The sequence below is a fragment of the Brassica napus genome, chromosome C6, assembly GCF_020379485.1.
Source record: "Brassica napus cultivar Da-Ae chromosome C6, Da-Ae, whole genome shotgun sequence".
Taxonomy (NCBI): domain Eukaryota; kingdom Viridiplantae; phylum Streptophyta; class Magnoliopsida; order Brassicales; family Brassicaceae; genus Brassica; species Brassica napus.
Window position 1 is genome coordinate 23,235,356 of NC_063449.1, and position 22,243 is coordinate 23,257,598.

At 32.0% G+C, this 22,243-nt stretch overlaps 4 protein-coding genes across 6 annotated transcripts; 1 reads left to right on the forward strand and 3 right to left on the reverse strand.

The window, feature by feature from the left end:
• The first annotated feature begins 204 nt into the window (after window positions 1-204).
• Window positions 205-1,532, forward strand: LOC106402861 (probably inactive receptor-like protein kinase At5g41680). The gene is made up of 2 exons (XM_013843673.3): window positions 205-846; window positions 907-1,532. Exons 1-2 carry the CDS (start codon window positions 411-413, stop codon window positions 1,473-1,475), a joined length of 1,005 nt encoding a protein of 334 aa, XP_013699127.1. The 5' UTR covers window positions 205-410; the 3' UTR covers window positions 1,476-1,532.
• On the reverse strand, window positions 1,514-1,927 carry LOC106402862 (mitochondrial import receptor subunit TOM7-1). The gene has a single exon (XM_013843674.3). The coding sequence runs from the start codon at window positions 1,925-1,927 to the stop codon at window positions 1,703-1,705; it is 225 nt and encodes a 74-aa protein (XP_013699128.1). The 3' UTR covers window positions 1,514-1,702.
• Window positions 1,928-13,942: 12,015 nt separating this feature from the next.
• LOC106405214 (uncharacterized protein At4g04775-like) lies at window positions 13,943-14,340 on the reverse strand. Its single transcript, XM_048759747.1, has 2 exons — window positions 14,237-14,340; window positions 13,943-14,177 (listed from the first exon to the last, which is right to left on the reverse strand). The coding sequence occupies exons 1-2, from the start codon at window positions 14,338-14,340 to the stop codon at window positions 13,943-13,945; spliced, it is 339 nt and encodes a 112-aa protein (XP_048615704.1).
• A 1,166-nt stretch (window positions 14,341-15,506) lies between these two features.
• Window positions 15,507-17,188, reverse strand: LOC106402482 (UPF0725 protein At3g25080). 3 transcript variants are annotated; one of them, XM_013843234.3, is made up of 6 exons: window positions 16,997-17,119; window positions 16,866-16,876; window positions 16,739-16,820; window positions 16,466-16,652; window positions 16,254-16,384; window positions 15,507-16,179 (listed from the first exon to the last, which is right to left on the reverse strand). In XM_013843234.3, the coding sequence occupies exons 1-6, from the start codon at window positions 17,081-17,083 to the stop codon at window positions 15,709-15,711; spliced, it is 969 nt and encodes a 322-aa protein (XP_013698688.1). In that variant the 5' UTR covers window positions 17,084-17,119; the 3' UTR covers window positions 15,507-15,708. The 3 variants fall into 3 exon arrangements, with proteins under 3 accessions (XP_013698688.1, XP_013698687.1, XP_022560981.1); XM_013843233.3 differs by having other exon boundaries at window positions 16,739-16,876; window positions 16,997-17,188; XM_022705260.2 differs by lacking the exons at window positions 16,739-16,820; window positions 16,866-16,876 and having other exon boundaries at window positions 16,997-17,128.
• Between the last annotated feature and the right edge of the window lie 5,055 nt (window positions 17,189-22,243).

The window sequence follows — 22,243 nt, forward strand, 5'->3', positions numbered from 1 at the left end:
TAGTTTCTGTTACAAAAGATTCTCCCTATGTGACAGATAGAGACGACACCTTTTTCGATTTTAGATAAAGACGAAACTTGTCTCTCAAATGGAGATTTTCTTTTTTGGACTCTTTTCTACTTTCTTCTAAGTGGGAAACCGAGAGCTCTTCGAAGACCATTACAAGAATTCTTTTGACTGATTTTTTTTTTTTTTTTTTTTTGAGAATCCTTCTCCATTTTGTTCTTTATAACTCTGCCTGGAGTGGCCCTGTGAATTTTCTCTGGCTGGAAGAATCTTCTGATTCTTGATCTGTTTAACAATAGAGTCAACGAGAGCACCCGCAACTTTCTAACGGGATCTGTTTTGGATCTTCATAGTCTGAGGCATAATTTGCTTTCCTACTGATTCTGGCTGGTAACGTGCACAGGATGATGGCTTGGTGCTTACGGAAGAAACGGTATGTGAAAGCTAAGCTCTCATGGAAGTCTAAGAAGAAAAACTTGTCTCCTTCAGGTAACTGGCAACCAGAGGATGACAGCGATGAAGGCAAGATCGTCTTCTTTGGAGGAAGTAACTATACCTTTGATTTGGATGATTTGTTAGCTGCATCCGCTGAAATTTTGGGGAGAGGTGCTTTTGGCTCAACCTACAAAGTAGCTGTGGATGATGATACAGCCACGGTAGTAGTGAAGAGACTGGAGAGGGTGGTAGTTGGAAGAAGAGAGTTTGAGCAAACAATGGAGATTGTTGGTAGCATCAAGCATGAGAATGTAGCTGAACTAAAAGCTTATTACTATTCCAAGAACGACAAGCTCGCTGTTTACAGCTATTACAGTAAAGGAAACCTCTTCGAGGTGTTGCACGGTAAGTTATCTTTGAATCCCCATTGTCGAAAACCCAAGAACTCAATCAACCTTTGCGCAGGTGAGAACGGAGTATCGCTAGATTGGGAGTCTCGATTGAGAATAGCGATTGGTGCAGCAAGAGGACTGGCTATTATACATGAAGCAGATGACAGGAAGCTTGTCCATGGGAACATCAAATCTTCCACCATCTTCATAGACTCGCAATGCAACGGTTGCATCTGCGATCTCGGCTTGACAGCCATCACGAGATCTCTCCCTCAGGCTAGCATTTGTTCTTCGGGTTATCACGCTCCGGAAGTAACAGACAGAAGAAAGTGCACACAGTTTTCTGATGTATACAGCTTTGGGGTAGTGTTACTGGAACTTCTAACAGGGAAATCTCCAGCGAGTCCGCTACCAGGAGAGGGAAACATGGACTTGGCTAGCTGGATAAGGTCAGTGGTGTCGAAAGAGTGGACCGGAGAAGTGTTTGACATAGAGCTAATGAAGCAAATAGGTATAGAGGAAGAGATGGTTGAGATGTTGCAAATAGGTTTGGCTTGTGTTGCCTTGAACCCACAAGATCGACCTCATGCAGCAGAGGTTGTTAAGATGCTACGAGACATTCGAACACTTGATCCAGAGTAGTGATAGATAGCTTAAAAATGTTAATTCTCAAAGCATTATTTGATCATTAACTACTGATTCAATTTGTATAACCAAACGCAAACAGAGATGAATTCGATTTCACAAGTTAACTGATTCCATACAACCACAGATTCTGAAAACATAAAAGAAGATTCAGCGAATCCAAGACTACGCGTATGAAGCCAAACCGGAGGAGACGGGATCGATCTCGTTCCGAAATTGGAGGATCAGACAGGGCTAAGGAGCTGGAAGAGATGGGGCTTTGGATCGGAGTTCATGCCGATGATGATGATGAGAGGAATGAATCCGTAGTGAGTGGCGACTTTGGCCTTCTTGAGAGACCAGTTGCTCCATTCCTTGAGGAGCTGCAACTTGGATTTGTCATTGGAAGAGGAAGCTCCCTTTGATCCTTTCCCTTTTCCTCTGGGCTTCAACGAAAGTGTAGAATCCATCGTTTCCGATCTCGCAGTTTCCTTTCTTCTCTCTGTGCGTAATTAACTGCAGACACTTTTTATTTTTTTATCGAAGCCAAAACTCGGGGGTGTAAAAATGGGTAAAAGTTAATGGGTCAACCCAGACCAATCTAAACCATAGATCTTAATAGATAGAATAATTGAGTACAAATGGATTAATGGTTTAATGGTTTAATGGGTAAATGGACCTAGTGGATTGAGTTAAAATGGTTTGGATTGTAAGGATAATGAGTTATTCATAACCAAACCAATAAAAATTTATAACAAACAAAAACTCAAATCAATAAACAAAAAAAATAACCAAACCAAATTTCTAAACCAATTTTATTACACCAAATTTTATTTATTTGTTCATATATATAACTAAAAAATATTTTTCCGCCAAAACCGGAAACTCGTGTTTTCTCGTGAAAATCGTAATATTGAATTTACTGCCAAAACTGTAAAATTGAGTTTTTTTTGCCAAAACCGTAAAATTGAGTTTTCCCGCCAAAACCGCAAAATTTTGTTTTCCCGCCAAAACCGCAATATTTTATTTTCCGGCCAAAACCGACTGTGTTTTCTCGCCAAAACCGTATAACTGTATTTCCTCTAAAACAGAAAATCTTGTTTTTCCACCGAAATGTTAAATAATTTTTTCTCACTAACATCACAAAATTATCTTCCTTGCTAAAATAATAAAATTGTTTCTAACACCAAAACCATATAATTGTATTTATCAAAAGTCTAAGTATTCTTTTTGTTTTAGGCCCCAAAATAATATTTTTATTTAGTAACCATTTAAACTATAAGATTATTGTTTATGGGTTAACCTTTAAAACCATTAACTCATTAACTTAAATGAGTTATGGATTGACTCAATCCATTTGTCAAATGAATTGGTTAAACCCATAACCCATATAAGTTTAAAACCATTTGGATATGTTTGGTTTGGGTTGGTTTATCTATTTTGACACCCCTACCAAACCCCTAAACCATTCAGTCTCTTATAATAGATTTGCATTTATAATTGATAAAATTAAAAATATATATTATTAATTCATTTATTTTATTTAATAATATCAAAAAAATTAATTTTACATCCAGAAAATAAAATCTGATTTCTAAAATAAATTTACAATAAAAATATTTTATTTTAAAATAGTATTTCGCATTTAAATATAATTTAATTATATAAAAAATCATATTTTAAATTAAAATATTATAACTAAATTATGTTTTATATTTAAAATATTATTTTAAAAAAAATATTTTAATTGTAAATTTTAAATAACATTTTTTCTATATAAACATAACTTTTGAAATTACGAAATAAATTAATTAATTATATATCTTTTTAATTTTTAATTTTATATATTTATATATATATATATATTTATTTATTTATTTACTAGAAATAAATATATTATATATTATATATTAATTTTAATAATAATTTTAAATATCATGCTCATACTGCTCTACTAATCATTGTACTAAACAGTTTATCAAAAGCATACAATATACTGATTCTATAGACTATATAGCATATTGATACTGCTTTATCATCTGCTAGCTAATCAAGATCTGGTCGTATAGAAGGTTTTCAACAACATTTTCTATAAACCTTTTTGTTGTTTTTCTTTTTCTTTTCAAGTTTTTTTGTTAGGTCTTCATATTTTCAACCAAACTAAACTGATTAACTAAAATAAAAAGTATAATTATTGTTTTTATATTTTTTTTATTATAAATCCGTCAGACTGAATATTAAGAAAACTTAACATTATGTTACTGATCTAGTGGATCCTACGGATGCAAAAATTATTGAAAGTATTCCTTTAAGTAGGAATCAGCTTGAGGATAGGAATGGATGGCATTTTACTAACAATGGAAAATATTCGGTTCAATCAGGTTATCAAGTGGAACGAGTATATCCTGATAAGGAAAAACCACCAGATTTTTATGGCTCCACAGTGGATATTCTTAAAGCCTTCTGTTGGAAAGTGTGGTGCCCCCAAAAAATAAGGCATTTCTTATGGTAAATTCTCTCAGGATGTATATCGGTAAAGAAAAATCTAAAGGCAAGAGGGATACAAGGAGATATATGTTGTGCTCGATGCGGAGATCCGGAAGAATCAATAAACCATGTATTTTTTGAATGTCCCCCGGCACGCCAAGTGTGGGCATTATCCAAGATCCTGCCTTCTCCTAATATATTTCCTATCACATCATTATTTGCTAATATGGATCATCTTTTTTGGAGATTTGAGCCAAAGATGGATGATCATCAGTTTGCATGAATTTTATGGTATATTTGGAAAGCCCAAAATAACAAAGTTTTTAGTAATCTGGATATTGATCCGAGGGACACTCTTCAATTAGCACAACTAGAATCATCATTTTGGGCAGAAGCACAGGTGGAAAATGACCCAACGAGGGGGCTTTCGGTACAGATCAGTCCTCCCCTAGCGACACCAGGTCGATGGTGCTTCGTAGATGGTTCATGGAAAGATAAGGACTCACATTCAAGGCAAGGCTGGTATAGTACTTTACCGGGGTTTGATGGTCTGTTAGGGGCAAGGAATGTAAGAGCATGTCTTTCACACCTTTATTCGGAGGTAGAGACATTGATTTGGGCAATGGAATGTATGAGGAATTTAAGACAGTTTCAGGTAACGTTTGCAACGGATTGTTCTCAATTGGTGAAGATGGTTTCGGAACCAGAAGAATGGCCAGTATTCGAAAGCTATCTGGAAGACATCGAGCTTCTCAAAGGAAGTTTCCTCAACTCAGGCATCGTCTGTGTACCTCGGAAGGCGAACCTTCGGACGGATAGCTTAGCACGCAGTGCTAGGAAACAATTGTCTTTTGTCGTTCACCTGGATGCAGAGTTATCGATTTGGTTTACAGAGTCAATATGAATCTGTAAATGCTTTGCTGTCAAAAAAAAAAATGTTACTGATCTCAAAGAGAAGACAATGCCAAACGTAAAGAAAATCATAGCATTGAAAGCTATCTTAACCACACCATTTTCACAAAGAATATCATGTTCTCATGATAAAATAGCTATAAAGGGACAACAAAAGAGAAGGAGAAAGAGAATGGTATCCAATATTCATATATTTAAACTATATACTTTTGGCACTCAATTGTATTCTAATATTCTTTGATCATCACAGTTATATGAGCTCGGAAGATCAATAACAAACATTTTGTCTATCGAAACCATCAATAAATAATCTTTTTATTTCTTTCTTCATACTTGCCTACTATGTTAGTTAACCCTAATCCAAATTTCTGAGTAAATTTTGAGTTCCATCATTTGGCACTAGGAAGAAAAAAAAGAATCAACACAATAACCCTCTAAAAATTTCTACGTGAAACACATATCATATTGGCTAGAGTAGATGCATCTAATGTAATAGGAACGAGAAATAACTCAGAGCCAATAATTTAACTCAAACGTAACTCCCCTCACCCTGTAGGCTGGAAGACAACAGTTCAATCCGGACGGAACTCCTATCACCCCGTAAGCCGAAGGACAACTAATATGTCATGGATTTTACTCATTTTTAGCCATGATTTATATATGTTTTTAGAGTATTTTATATATAATTGGAGTCTTTTTAGAGACTTTAAAAGTTCATGTATTCATTGGACATATTTGGAGCTTTGAAGAAAGCTCTGTTGAAAACATAAAGTCGGAGTCGATTATTGCAACAAACATCGATTGACGGAAGACATGAAGCGTCGATCGACATCTTTCTCCGCGAGTTTAATGATAATTTTAGAAAATTACAAGTTTTACCCAGAAGTTCTTAGATATTACACCACAAGTCCCTGACCACCTGTTAGGCTATTTATTAGGGTTTTTCTATTATACCTAGACACAGACTTTTAGAGAGATTACTTTTGAAGGCAGATATCTCCTTTGTTTCTTAATTACTATACTTTGTTTGCTTTTCATCTATTATATTTCAGTATTATTCAGACCATCATAATGTTTCTTATGAATATGTTTGAGTAGTCTTATTGTTAGATTTAGGGTTCTTCAAATGTTGATCCATGTATTTCCGAAATGAATTGTTGTCAGGAAATTAAAATAGTTCTTCATCTAGTTATTCTTACTGATAAGTCTAGGCTTGATCACCCTGAACTTAGATCTTAGGATTAATTGGTGTAAGCGGAAGCTTGGTCTGTTACCTGAAATTAAACTAGTATGATCTAATTAGCTAGGCGCACACAGAAGTTGGTCTATGCAATTAGAGAACACATCAAACCCATTCACTAAAGCTTGCTAGAATGAACATCGATCAACACACCGACAGGTGTATTGATCGGTGTTTTGGAAGGTGTATTAAACAATACTTATAAAGAAGCATTGATTGACACTTTCTAATGATTAACAAACAGAAGTTAAGATCTTAGATCTAGACATTAGATAATTTAAACAAACGGAAGTTGATAGATTATAACTTAAGTTTGAGTTCAAGAACAATTAATATTCTTATATTCATGATAAACCACAAGATAAGCATACTTATCATACCTAAGAATTTACCTTAATCTAACTATTTACCTTTAATTGTTTACTACTTCAATCAACCAAACCGAACAACTACCTTGTTCACCAAACCTTAGTTCATTTACTGTTAAAACATTTCCATCTAGCTTTAATTCGAGAACTATAAAATCTATTGTGTAATCCTAGAGATTCTGTGAATTTGATCCCTAAGTACTACAACTGAACTTCTTATTTGAGAAAGTAAAGTCACTCGTTAGGGTAATTTGAGTGACATCAACAACATCTCAACCTTGATTGAACTCAATCACCATGTCACCACCGGCAGCACCAATTCCCGATTATCCCATGTACCAATTGAATTACAAACTCTTTTTTTTTAAGGTACATGTCAACATGATGTCACTAGATTAGCAAACTCTATATCGTTTAGAGCAACTCACCCAAACCCAAGCCAACCAGCATGCGTAAATAAGCACCCCAATTTCTACGTCACCGAAGAGCCTATGAGATCCTGCCCTGAAATGACGAACGATCTCAACATGAAACAATAGATTGGGAAACTCCCAACAGTCAATCCCACATGATGTAATGATGCATCTGGAAGGCGAGATGGGCATCCTAAAACGGACACTAGCTCGGGCTACAACCGAGCTCAGGGTAATGCAACCACAAATCCACCAACCCACCAGCTCAACCTCCGAGATAGACAAAGTCATCGAAGAAACGCAGAATATCATTTACTCATCACATCTCCATCTGCGTCCACATCTCAAACATCAAGTTAAAAGTTCCCATACTATGGAAACAGTTATTAAATAAGATAGGTTTAAATTTTAAAAACAAAAATATATAGATAATCTGAAACAAAATATATATCATACATAATTTGATATCATTTTATTTCATTAAAAAAGTTCAGAAGAAACATTTATTAAAGGAAACAATTCTAAAATTTAAAACAAAATATATATCATACATAATTTGATATCATGAAAAGGAAAGTTCATAAAAACAATTTTTATATTAAAGAATATATTTATTTTAATAACATAATTCTAAATAATATAATATATATTTAAAATTAATAAAAATAATTTTTTATTAAAAACTTTTCTCAGATGATAAAAAATAATTTAGATAAAATAAATCAAAATATCTTAAACGCACTAAAAATAGTTTTAGAATTAATACTACTGAGTTTTTTATATATGCTTTGCCTAATATATATTTTTATTAAATTTTATTTGCAATTTTTATTTATATTTAACAAAATACATAAATTAAAATATATAATTTTTTAAGTAAAATAATAATTTATTTATAGAACATGAGTCCCTAGAAATAATCCACAAGAACTTCTTTTCGAGTATATATATCTAAAAATCTATTTTGATCAAGTAATTAAAAAAGTAATTACAAAAACCTTTTAAAATAGCATAAATCAATATACTTTAAGTGAACTGTAAGTAACATATTGTATAATTATTAAAATGTCTTGTCGCTTAATCTTTAGTCTGAATTTCGTTTTTCAGTTTATATTTGTACCACCCATCCCTTATCCCCTAAATATTATTTGCGAAGTTATTTGCTCATGTGTCGTTATCATGTTCATTTTCAACATGAAACAAGATGACATGACATCCACTCTAATTATTATAATGCACAATTTTCCTTATAAGAATTTAGGTTTTTGGCAATATTTTTAAATATGATAATGATTAATAACTGTTTTATCACAATTAAAGTAAATCGTATATATCAATATTCCTTTTTAACATGCTATTAAAATAAGATAATAATTAATAGTTCATAAATCATCATTAAAATAATATATTTATATATCCTATTATTTAAAAAAACTAAATATAATTACAAATATCAACAATTATATATTAACTTATATATATCATATCTTTATATAAATATATACTCCCTTTGTTTCAAAATGATATATGTTTTACAATATTCACATATATTAATAAAATATATTAAATCTTAGTTGTAAATGCATAATTGTTTGTGCTTCTCTATTTTCCCTAATTTTGAACCAATAAGAATTTAATGTGCAATTAATCTTTTTGAAGTTTACAGTAAATCATTATTATATGATAAAACATACACTTAACATACAAAAACGTATATCCTTTTGAAACATTTTTTTCTCTAAAACATGCATCTTTATGAAACGGATGGAATACATTTTATCAAAATTCACTATATGTGTGTCTTAACCAATACCAAATGAAAACATTGCTTATTAAATACTATTTTGTTGATAGTTTTATTTAAATGATCAGTTTATTATTTATTTAGCGAAATTGAACTCATTATAGCTCAAAAAAGACTCATCAACATTTAGTTTATTTATTTATCATTTGATTCTCAAAACAACATATACTAAATTATAGTTTTTTTTTTTTGGGGGGGGGGGGGGGGGGGGGGGGAGGGATACTAAATTATATATAAACTTACCAAAATATACTACTAAGAATTCCAAGAAAACATTCAAATAAATGAAAATGATAAAATCATTCAAAATTTTAATTTACTAGAACAGAAAATATTGTGGTTAAACTTAGCAAATCAATACAATCTAATATACACAAATAATAACAAAACCAATTAAACAATATATATATCTAAAATCACATCACATCTATACTATTAAATCACATCCATCATATGCCATTGTCTTTTTATGCTTAAGATAATTAATTAAATCGACCAGGAAATTAAATCTAATTGTATTGCATCACTTTTTATGTTTCAGTATATAAATCATTTACCTACCTCCTATATTCTCTATGTTAAGCTAGGTGGACTTCTGACCTAAAACCAATTGGTGATAAGTGGAGTGGTTCATCTATCTTATATATTGCTTAGGATCCCTTCCAACTACCGATGTGGGACACTTTGTGTCTAATACGCCCCCTCGAGATGATGGCTCTCTGAGTGTCAACCTCGGAATGTTCGGGCAAGGATCGATGGGCCAACTTTGGGCCAGATCGATGTGGATCGGGTTGGGCTGCGTGGATCGGACTCTGATACCATGTTAAGCTAGATGGGCTTCTAGCCTAAAACCAATTGGTGATAAATGAAGTAGTCCATATATCTTATATATTGCTTAGGATCCCTTCCAACTACCCATGTGGGACACTTTGTGTCTAATACTCTACACTCTTAAGTTATGAAATCGTTGACCCTATATTACAACATTTTAAAAACAATACTAACCATATTAAGTTACGAAATCCTATACCATATATTATAATTCTTTTGAGAAATAATACTAACTATAAAAATACCTTATAACACTATGAACGGTTGGGGATATATAGTTAGCTAATTATATTGTAAACAACACTATAAACGAGTTATGTTTCTCAACATATTATAACTTCATTTTAAAAATACTTTATTCAATTTTTTTTTACTTCCCAATATATTATTCTCATTACAAACTATTTTTATAAATATTTTCAAAATTTGTTTTTGATTAATTTACGAGTTTCAAACTTGGACAACAAACAATATCTTTTAATACACGGTTTGTTAATAGAATAACATCTGCCAAACTCTCTAATATAATCAGAATAAATGATTTCTATGGTACAATATAGAGAAAACAAAATATATAGACACTACGAATATTCTGTGACCTTTAAGTTAATTCTTAGCTATTAACTTTAAATTAATTCTTTGGGAAAACGGCTTGTTCGTGCTCGAACTATGAGTATTTGGGAAAAATATGCATATACTTTTCTCGTGTGCGAATACATGCCTGAACTATACAAAATTTGAATTACATACCCGAATTTATAAAGTCCATGCTAATTCATACATTGACATTAACACTGTTTAATCATAGTTAACGGTGTTGACTAGGATGGTTATATGGCTGGTTAGTCAGCTTCACATACAAACGGACCGTGTAGAAAATGAAAATATTATGGTTTAAAAATTAAAATGGTTGGGCCGAGTACTAAAATTATGCTGGGCCAAATATAAAATTGTTTGGGCCATCGTAAAACGGTGTCGTTTCGAAAACTGATTCATCATCTTCTCTTAACCTTACGAAATCGACGAGACAGTGGCAAAAAATATCAGAAAAATCCATTTTGATCGGTTCTTTGTGTCGACTCAAACATCTCTCAATCTTGATTGAACTCGTCTATCGTTAGCTTGGCTGTTAATTTCACCTGGAATAATGAGGTAAGTCATCGATTAACAGCTTCAGTGAAAATTTTCTAGCTTAAGGTTTAGTTGCGATTGGCAGTAAATGTCTTTCAATTTCAGTGAATAATGAAATACTACATTTCAGATAAGTTATGGTGGGAAGTTTGTGACTGATGGTGGAGATATCGCCTACATGGGAGGCAAAACTCATATACTTCAGACACATGCTGAAGCTTTGTTTAGAGGTTTGAAGAATGACTTCCCCATGTCTCTGTCTGGTCAGTGAATCTGGTACAAAATACCGTATGACTCGATGAAGCATCTCGAAATATTAATTTATGGTGCTCAGAGTTTGGCAAGGATGTGTGTAGCTTCAAAGTGGACTAAGTTTATTGAAGTTTTTTATGGAGCATGAAGATGTGAATGATGATGAACAGAATGAAGATGTGAATGATGAAGAGCACAATGAAGATGTGAATGATGAAGAACATAATGAAGAAGGAGAACCAGAAAGACCGACTGGCGAGACAGAAGAAGATGATTCGGAGGGACAGAATGACGAGACAGAAGAAGATAGCAATGAAAATGGAGATCGTGAATTTGAAGAGGACAAACATGTTGAAGCTGATGTGGGTGAAATCTCTGATGATGAAGATAATGAAAACTACAAAAACACACCTCCTTGTTATTATGGCGAAGAAGAAGAAAATCCTCGGCCTTATCAAGGATGGAAGAGAGGCAGTGGAGAGTTACACATTAGGCAAGTGTTTGATAGTGTCAAAGACTTCAAGGATGATGTATTTGAGTATGCACTAAAAGGAGGTTGGAATCTTCAACTCACGAGATGGAGCGATGTAAAATCTTTGGCAATATGTGGAATAGAAGTGGATGAAGGCGAAACCCCATGTTCTTGGAGAATATTTTGTTCGTATGAAGAATCTTTTGTCAGTGGATGGTGAAGACATTTCAAGATGTCCACACTTGTTTCAAAGATGGACGTTGCAAGATATTTTTGGATTCACGCATAGCTAAGTTGTTCTTAAATTAACTCGTGGAGGATCTGAAATGAAACCAAAAGCAATCAAAGATCAGATTCAGCTGCGTTATGATTTGAATTCATCTGATGACCAATGTCGGAAATCGAGGAAGAAAGGTTTGGATCTCATTCAAGCTGAGTACGATGAACAATTTTGTAGGATTAAGGAATAAGAAGTTGAAATTAAAAGGTGAGGCAATCACTTAAAGATTTGTAAATTTTGTGTGTTTTAACACTTTTTTGTGTGGACATGACAAATCCATGATCAGCAACTGATCTTCAAACTGTCACTAATGCTGGTGGACTTAAAGTTTTTGATCGTTTCTACGTTTTTTTTTTCTGTTCTCCGAAACATATGGCTAGCCTCATGTCGACTTATCTTTGGGATAGATGGGTGTTTCCTCAAAACCACAGCAAAAGGCAAACTTCAAGGTGCAGTGGGAATGATGCAAACAACCAGATTTATTCTTTTGCTTGGGCTGTAGTGCAGAAAGAGAACACATACACATGGGAATGGTTCTTGCAGAAGCTGAAAAATGATATAAATCTTGGAAATGGAGATGGTTTCACCCTCAATTTAAGATTGACAGAAGGTAAGTGATGATTCATTCTTTTTTAGGTAATTCCTAAACGATTTTCTTATGGTCTCTAAGATTATTATGGTGGTTAATTAGGGCTTGCATATAGTTGTCGATGCTGAGCTACCAAACATTGAACACATAATGTGTGCAAGACATATCTACAGGAATTTAAGGAAGCTACATCCTAACAAGCCTCAACTGAAGAAGTTGTTTTGGAGTGTCGTTGAAAGTCATAAATGAAGCCGCTACAAAGCAAGTTTGAAAGAGTTAGAAGAGTATGACAAAGAAGTCTATGCAGATTTGATGGCCAGGAGACCCGAGACTTGTAGCAGGGCCTTTTTCGACTGCACCAATGTTGTGAAGATGCTCTCAACAACAATTCAGAGTCTTACAATAAGACACTAGAAAAGGCACATGCAATGCCCTTGGTGGAGATTCTAGAGACAATGAGACGATTAGCTATGAAACACATTGATTTAAGGAAGAAGATAGTCAAGGATTACAAAGGAAAGTTCAGTCTGAAGGTTACTAAGATGATAGCATCTGAGACAAAATATATGAATAACTGCAAATCTCTTCCTAGACCTACTGGTGAGTTTGAGGTTTCTGAAGATGGAATGCGGTATGCAGTTGATATGAGAGGAAATACATGTAGTTGTAGGAGATGGGATTTGACTGGAATTCCCTGCGCACACATGCGTTTCATGTCGTTTTGGATCAGAAAAAGGCATATAAGACCGGCAATTTGGTGTCTGGTTGGTATTTGACTTCCAAGTGGCAGCATTAATACTCAGATTCGATCAAACCGGTAAGAGGGATCAAGTTTTGGATACCATCTGGTGAGTCAACATTACATGCTCCACCAAGAGATATCTCCAAAGGGCACAAGAAGAAACCTCAACAAAGAATCAATGGAGTTAACGAGTCTCCAAAAAAGGAAAAAAAATAACTCAACACAACCGTGTGATGCATTGTTCAAGGTGTGGTTTTCCTAAACATAACTCTTTTAAGTGTCCTAATGGTGGAGTACCTTGTATGCCTCGTCCACCTAAGAAGCCGAAAACAACTAAATTACATGATGAAGTTGCAGTAAATCTTGGTGAATGGCCTACTCAAACTCAACAAATTCAGACTTAGAAGATTGCATGATGAAGTTGTAGTCGATGATGGTTGTTTTCAGACTTTTGTTATTTTCACACACTTGTTGTTTTCAGATTTTTGTTGTATTGGGTCCGATTGGTGATGGCTGTAGCTTTAAAATTTTTGCCGTAGAAAAAAATCCGTAGACTTTTTGTTGTGGCTTTAGATTTTATTGCTGCAGAATTTTATGGAAAAAACTAAAAAATTGCTTTGTATATTTGGCTCTGCCGAGCAAATAAATAGGGTTGTGGACAGTACCTACAGCAACTACCAATCACCCCCATTATGACTTACTTTTGTTGTTTTCAAACATCTACGCTAGTAAGTTTCAGTTTCATGTTTCTTAATCATCGAGTACTCTTTCATCTAGCCAAATTCATACATTCAGATAGAAGTCTTACAACATGGTTCACCAAAAGAAACATTCAAATCCAAATCTTACAACAAGTCACCGAAGAAGTCTTTCAAATCCAAATCTTACAAACGGTGTCTCACTACAAATCATTCTTAACCGAAAAAGTAATAGCAACCGATGGAAATGCCAAAACAGAACACCATTACATATTCTTCATCGACTTTAACTCGTTGATGCAGTCAATCCTATCTTTCTCCAACTCGACAATCACTTTCTTCATTCCTTCAAGCTTCTTCTTGAGTCCAACTACTTCACCTTTTAAGTATGATATGTCTCCTTTTACATCACTTAGCATAACATTAATATCTTTAATCTCTTCCACCATACTCTCGTCTGTCCATTTGAAAAGATGGTACTTGTCCTTCACAAATACAACACTAAGTCAATCTCAAACATTTCAAAACAGATATAACCATACCGACAGATTAGATGTTACCTCTTCGGATCCATATGGACAACAATGGAAGAGCCTCCCAAGTTTTTAGCCGTTCCAGATGTTTTAATCACTGCCTCTTCACCACATCGACATGTTTTTGGCATTCCTCTCTGTCGATTTCTACCACGATGTCTCCAATTGCCTCCACCTACCTCATATGACGAACAATTATTTAGTGCTAACAGAGAGAGTAAATTATCATGAAACATTAGATTCACCTACCAGAAACCGACGACGAGCTTGAATTTGCAAAGCTAGACATTCTTCTTCCTTAATCGTAAAACCTATGTTCTCTCATCAATTTCGTCGAAGTGTAAGAGAAAGAAGATGAATTATGAAACGACGTAGTTTATTATGGCTCAAAAATATTAATATTTGGCCCAACATAATTTTAATACTCAGCCCAGACTTTTTAAGTTTCAACCCATAATACTTTTTTTTCACTTTTTTTTTCTACACGGCTCGTTTGTATGTGAAGCTGACTAATCAGCTACATAATCATGCTAGTCAGCACCGTTAACTATGATTAAACAGCGTTAATGTTGATGTATGAATTAGTGTGGACTTTATTAATTCGAGTATGTAACTGAAATTTTGTATAGTTTAGGCATTTATTCGCACACGAGAAAAGTATAGGCATGTTTTTCCCTAAGACTCATAGTTCAGACACAAATAAAACCGTTTCAAACTTAGACAACAAACAAAATCTTTTAATACACTGTTTGTTAATAGAATAATATCTGCCAAAATCTCTAATATAATTAGAATAAATGATTTCTATGGAACAATATAGAGAAAACAAAATATATTTGATTGAATAAAATTGTGTGAGCTTAAAGGTAATTCTTGAGCTATTAACTTTAAGTTAGTTCTTTAGCTATTAACTTGGACAACAATCTCAATTTTATTTGAAACAAGATCGTAAAGTATAAAAATATCTAATATATGTTTCCAAAATAATTTCACCGATTTGCTCATCATTAAAATATGAGTGAATAAAATTATCATTTTTAGGATTATTCCATCTAAAATATTTATCAAGTATAAATAAGTTAGAAAAATAGGTTTTCCATTTTTATTTTATTATGAAGTTACAACGACTTAATAATTTTATCAATAAAAAAAATTTCAAACTAAAAAAACGCAGATCAAAATCTAGTTTTTAATTAAAATAACATAATGTTATCTATAAAATCATACACATAAATTATAAAAATTATAAAGAACAAATAAAAACATAATATTATTTTTTAACAAATTATAAAATAACTAAATCAAAAAGAAAATATTAATTAATTATTAAGGTATAACTTATTTTATTAACATTTATATCCATGTAAGAAAACATAAAATTTATATCCATGTAAGAACACATAAAAATCATAGAGTTAACTAATAAATAAGAGTTTGTCTAAGTAATTTTCTATAAAATTATCCAAGGCACAAAATAACTTAGCCAGTCGATGGTTTTATCATTTAACTTGGCGGACACTCTTGTGAAAATGGCGGAGTCGAGCCAGCACAACGACACGGTTTCTTTTGCCTTGAGCCAGCCTAGGACTAGATAACCGCCATGGATTGTAGAGGCCTAAACGCCGCCTTAATAAAATTGACGTACGCGAACTCTTATTCTTCTGTGATATCGTCTTGCCCACGAGTCTGAAGGTTCCCGTCTGCTCATGGCAGATTCTTCTAACTATAGCAATGCAATCGACATCACTTTTAACACGAGACAAGTCCTTGTACCTTATGTAGAAAATTGCATCACTGGCGCTGCCAAGTGCCTCACTCGGCTCCAGGTCTTGCGTGGATTCTATAGCAACTTCTAGAATCTCCAAGTTGGACAGATCAGGATCGCGGCTAGAGTGCCTATGAGTTGTGGCAATTGCAAGTTCAAGATACAGAGAGATACAATCATGGTCTTGTAGCTCTGATTTATTTAGCTGCAAAAGAAAAAGCAAATACATCAACTGATCATATATATATATATATGGGCAATCCTAATCAATCTTCTTACCACGTAAGATCGATTTGTTTTTTGGAAAGGATTATGTTGCGGCAATTTAGGCATCATACGTCCGAGGAGGCTGATATGCATTTGATTGTTTCTCTTGTTTTCCTCACCTATGTGGATTGTATTGGTTTCCCCTATAAGTGAGACAGATGGTGATTTAGTAACATGATTTAGTAACATGACTTTTTGTATAAAAAATAACAATATTCACTTACCATAAGGTCTAGCAACTTTGCAGCTCAAAATCAATTCGCCAAAACTTACTTCAGAAACAGTGGTCTGAAAAGTCTGAACCAAACCAATAGTTGGATCCTTAGCTTCCAAGGTTATGTAGTAAGATGAAGCTGCAGGACGAAGGGAGTTGTTGTATCTGTTTACGCCACTGAACTGTAAGTTTTTCCCCTGATTGTTCAAGAAAAAAAACAGAGAGAGAGCATGAGAAAATAAGAGCAAAGAGAGCACAAGTGGTTTACTCTCTCTTTTTTTACCTGGAACAAATTGTAACCATGAAGACCCATCTTAGCATAAAGGCGGACAAAGGAACGACAAGGAAAATATTGATTATTACAGATGTTCTCTTGTACTGTAAAAATGCATGGTAGTAGCAAACTACAGCTATCGAATCCCTGAGAGACGCATTAACACAGCATATTTTAGTCATAATTTAGAACCATGTTATCAGAATCAATCTCTTACCAAAAGGAAAAAACAACACTAGTAGTTGAAGATTAAATAACTTTTACTACCTTGGATTCCCTCAGTATTTGACTATAGTTAGACGTGCCCTTTTCTGTTGTGAGCCACGGCACTATCGTCTCTCCCCCTATCTCCATCCAAATTTCGGTTGATGCTCTGGTCGATTTAGGGTTTCTCCACGATTTAGGATTTCGGCTGATGCTATTTTATACCCTTATCCTTGTTTCTGGGTTTCAGTTGGGCCGTTCACAAGTCAAAACCCAAAAAAAGGTCATATATAGGAATCCAAAATAAAATTATGCCGAGAAAACGTCTATTTCATACCCAAGTAACCCAACATTGGATATTGCAATATATTCTATTCATACTGGACTTATGTAACTGTGTAAAAATGTATCCCTATTTTTAAAATTTTCAAATAACATAATTATTATTTTTTTTTGATGAAATCATATACCAATCGTCACATCAACGGCCACATTATGTAATTTTTGCCGACGTAGATGCTAAATCAGCTAAATTTTACTGACAAAAATGCCGTGTGTACAAATTTTTATATTTTTTATTATTTAATTATTTTATATAAATAAATTTTTAGAAAATGTAAAATTTTATAAATTTTTATTATTTAGTGATATTAAAAAATAATTTAATCATAAAAATTTAATCTTATAAAGCAGTTATTTTTGTAAATGTTTTAAATCTATCACAATATCGTCCTTATAAGAGTTATATATGTGTTGTAATTATTTAAATTAGGTGCTAATGTTACATTCGTGTTACTCTCGATCAGTCATGGTTATGTTTAGAGTTAGGCATAAAATATGTGACCTGAAATCCGAACCGAAAAACCCGATATATACCTGGTCCTAAATGTAAAAATACTTGAATGAGTCTTGTAGGTGTTATCAAACATATCCCAATCCATACTTACAATTCTAGTATAGGTCTAAGAAAATTTTACAAAATAAAACCGAAATCTGAAAAACCCGACCTGAACTGCAACTGGTAATCGAACGCTACATTTAAAAAAATTATGATGTAAATTTCTTATATAACATTTACAAATATAACTCTTATATAAGATTAATTTTTTAATGATTTAGTGATTTTTTTTTAATATTAATAAATAATAAAAAAAATTTACTTTTTATAAAATGACTATCTTTATAAAACGGCTATTTTCTAAAAAGTGTATACGTGGCAACATCGTCAACAAAATTAGCTGATGTAATACTCGCGTCAGTAAAAAAAGATGACATGACAGCTAATGTAGCGACTGGTGTATGATTTCGCCAAATGATAAATAATAGGTATGTTATTTGAAAATTTTTAGAGTACGGGTAAGTTTTTGCTTGGTCACATAAATCGGGTATGAATTGAACATATGGCGATATGTTGGGTATGAAATGGTGGTTTTCCGAATTCTGCCCTTAGTTTTGAGAGATAATTATAATATCATGCAACTCTTATATTTAAAAATAATATAATTATTGAATATCAACCAATCAATTAATTTAGGAAATATTCCAAAACTTAAAACCAATCAAATCATGTATAATCCCTCTCTCTTGTCATTTTCTTGTCAAATATATCACAATATTTATTATCATAAAAACTATCTAAAATAATTTCCTAAAAACTTACTCACTATAATTTTTGATATAATAATATATTGAGGATATTATTGTTTTGCAGTTCAGAAGTTTTTGATAAACAATAAACTAAAACGTATTTATATTTTTATTAAGAATAATAATGAAACATTTATTAAGTTTAAAATATTCGAAGTTGAAGATTTAATACGTATAATTGATATTATAAATATGTCAAAAATACCAGAATATGTAAACAAATATCTTAACACACAATATGTTAATGTGTATAAGATAATTTAACTTAACATATCAATAACATTTTTCAGAATTTATCAGAACGAAATTATATTCCTCAGCAAAATATTGTCAAATATATTTTTATCATTGAAAACTATATCCAGTTTTAGAACATTAAAAATCATTTTAAAATAATGGAGGACAAGTCTGAATAGACAAATTATACTATTTGATTCTCATATATGTGTGTTTATATAGAACGTTAAATAAATTTAGGAAATTAATAATATTAGCAAATTATATATGTTAACTTATGCTATATACAGATCATTAGATCTATCTGTTCGACCACGGGTCTGAGTTGGATATGAAAACTCTGCTTCAAACTCAAAATTATAATAAAAATTTTAAAATTATTTATTTTATAATAAAAATTTATAGTTTATGCATATTATATCAAAATGATGTATGGAAAATTTGCGTGCTTTCAAAGTGCAGGTTAAAATCCAATTTACTTAGCTTAAAACGTTGGATATAATAATTACCAGATTGAGATTCGTGCGTTGCGCACGGTGAAGTATTATTTTTGGTCGAAAGAGACATATTTTGATTTTTTGTTCACAATAATCACTCAGATTGAAAACAGATATTATGAATAATACAGTTAGTTAAAAGTGACATAATGTGTTTGAATTGTAAGTGGAAAAGTAAAAAAATAGAGTGCTTAGAGCAATATTATCGGGGTAAATTTGAAGTTTCTTAAGGGGGGTACCCACAAAAAACACCAAAACCGTAGGGGAGAAGTAGGTAATTTAAGAGGCGTTTTGGTTTGGTTCTTGTACTGTTCGCGGTCTCCACTGACACGTGGCGGCTCGCAGTTAGTTTATTTTTAATTTTCTTTTAATCAGAAAAAAAAAATAAAAAAATTTAAGAACCCAAAAACGTTTTTACCGATAATGTTGCTCTTAGTATTGAATATATGACATATGTGAGTGGATTGTTTATAACATAATAATCTATACATTATGGGCCAGTAACGTTTTAATATTATTATTGGGCTAGATCAATTATGTAAAGTCCACACAATTAAAGCACAATTTTTTTTGTTTATTTATCTGAAGCTTTGTAAATGTCGGAAACCCTAAACTGAATCTAATCTTTAAAAAATATAAAAACAATAAAAGTTTGTAAAAGTACATAGTATAGCTAAAAATAAATAAATTTTAAGAAAAAATAAAAAATTTCATAAAAACAAAAAAAGTAGAGGAATCCATTTATTAAATAATGTCTCTCATGGATTTTTCTCATTTTAATCGTTATGAAACTCAAACTAAGAAAAATAAATAAGATATTTTTTGAAAATCACAACAAAAAAATTATACATAATTAAAACTAAAATTACAAAATAGTTGTAAAAACAAATTATGAAAATTGTGCAAACCGTAGAATTTTTTTTCAAATAATCACAAAAAGTTTTGATATAAAGCACAAATATAAATTTATTGAACCCAATTAAATATTTAAAATCAAAACTTGTATATTACCAATATCTTTAAAAATAAAACACAATAGAAAACTTCATAAAGAGAAAATAAAGAGAGTATAAATCAAATGTCAAATACTTAAATAAAATACAAATCATTCTCATTTCAATTTCCCTGTTGCAAAAAATGGTCAATCAAATAAAACTATGAGGTTGTGCTTCCGTTAATCAAATAAACACAACACTAATGAACCTCTTATATATTATTTATGGAACATTTTTAAGGTGTAACTTAAGTTTTAGTGCTGATGTGTAGTCACCGTAGCTCTTCTTACAACTCTTTTTTATTGGACCAACATTACTAGAGAAATATAAGGGATGCCATTAAGAACCATTAGTGTATTAATGTATTAATGTATATATCTAAGTTGACATCCCCTGTAATTAATATGGTCCATTAACGTTTTGTTACGGTTTGTATTAAACCCATTGTAACCAAAAATTTAAAAACAAATAGCCGCTGTGCTTACCACAATTTGATAACCACATAACTGCACTGAGATAAAATCTGTCATACGTACATGATTAAAAGTCATTTGTAAACCTGTTAGTAAATAAGAACACTTCAATGTAAAGATAGATATTAGTTTAAACGATCATGACCAGATTCTATCACAAGTGACTTTGAAATCAACATGAGAAATATCTTCAATGTACATGGCATCTCCATATACTGTTCTACCAATATCTGTGGGAGATATAGTGTTCAACCAATATTAGTTAGTGCAATATTAGTTAGTGTTGTGTATATAGTGTTCTTATTTATTTTGTTCATCACGGTATTTACGCATTCAATTCCTACATTATTGGGACACATTATATTCTTCCGGTTCAGTATTATACCGGTTGAGTCATATTTTTTTTATAACACCGGTCTGGTAACTATTAATGACCCACGGGCAACGCCCAGGGTTGACAAAAAAAAAAGACCATCGCCCAACTAAATATATTGTTTTTTAAGAAAGAACACAAATGTCCAACTAATATATTTTGACAGTAAATATCGTTTTGACAATAAATTTAATTAATATCCCTTGCTAAACGGAACTTTCTAAATGTGATTACATTACATTTACCTCTACAATAACATTGTAGAACTTTATTAAATTTGTGCGGTTGTAGAACTTTCTTAAATTTGTGCGCTGAATCTATAATCACATATATTTCTTGGGAAAAAAAATCTGTAGGGATTAATATGGAGTAATATTAGATTAACTAGGTGGTAACCCGCGTCCTGCGCGGAGCGAGTAGATTTAAAAGTATTATAACTTTTAATATGTAGACATAATAAAAGTTAAAGTCATAATAAGAAAAATATATGTAAGAAAGTACGGGTTATAGATAAGAATTTTAATATGTCAATATAAATTTATATGTGATGGACTTTAACATTAAATTGTATATTTGTTTGCATAAAGGTAAATTATAAATATAAGATTAAATGAACAATGTATCAGAAAACAAAAGAAAATGAAAAATAGAGACAAAATAACTGCTGTCAATAATGTCTTCAGAAGTCTTCGTTTGCAATCATATTATGAGCAATAGCAAAGGGATCATCTTGAGAACTTAAAAACATTATTTAACAAAATATGTAAATGCATGGATTAACTCAATCGTAAAGCATCAATTTTTGGAATACCAGTGAGGTCAAAGACAATTTTCGAAAACCCATCAATGTTAGTAACCTTCTTAAGTTGGTCTTATTATGAAATATGAAAAATATTAGCAAGATATACATATAATATCAGCTCCAAAAGATTTATTATATACAATAAATACAATAGATTACCTTGTCCCCAATTAATTTGCCAACACTGTAAAACACATAATATTATGTCTGCATCTATAGAATTCCATAAATCATTGAAAACATGAGCAAGTGCACCATAAGCGACACACTTAATGACGACGTTACT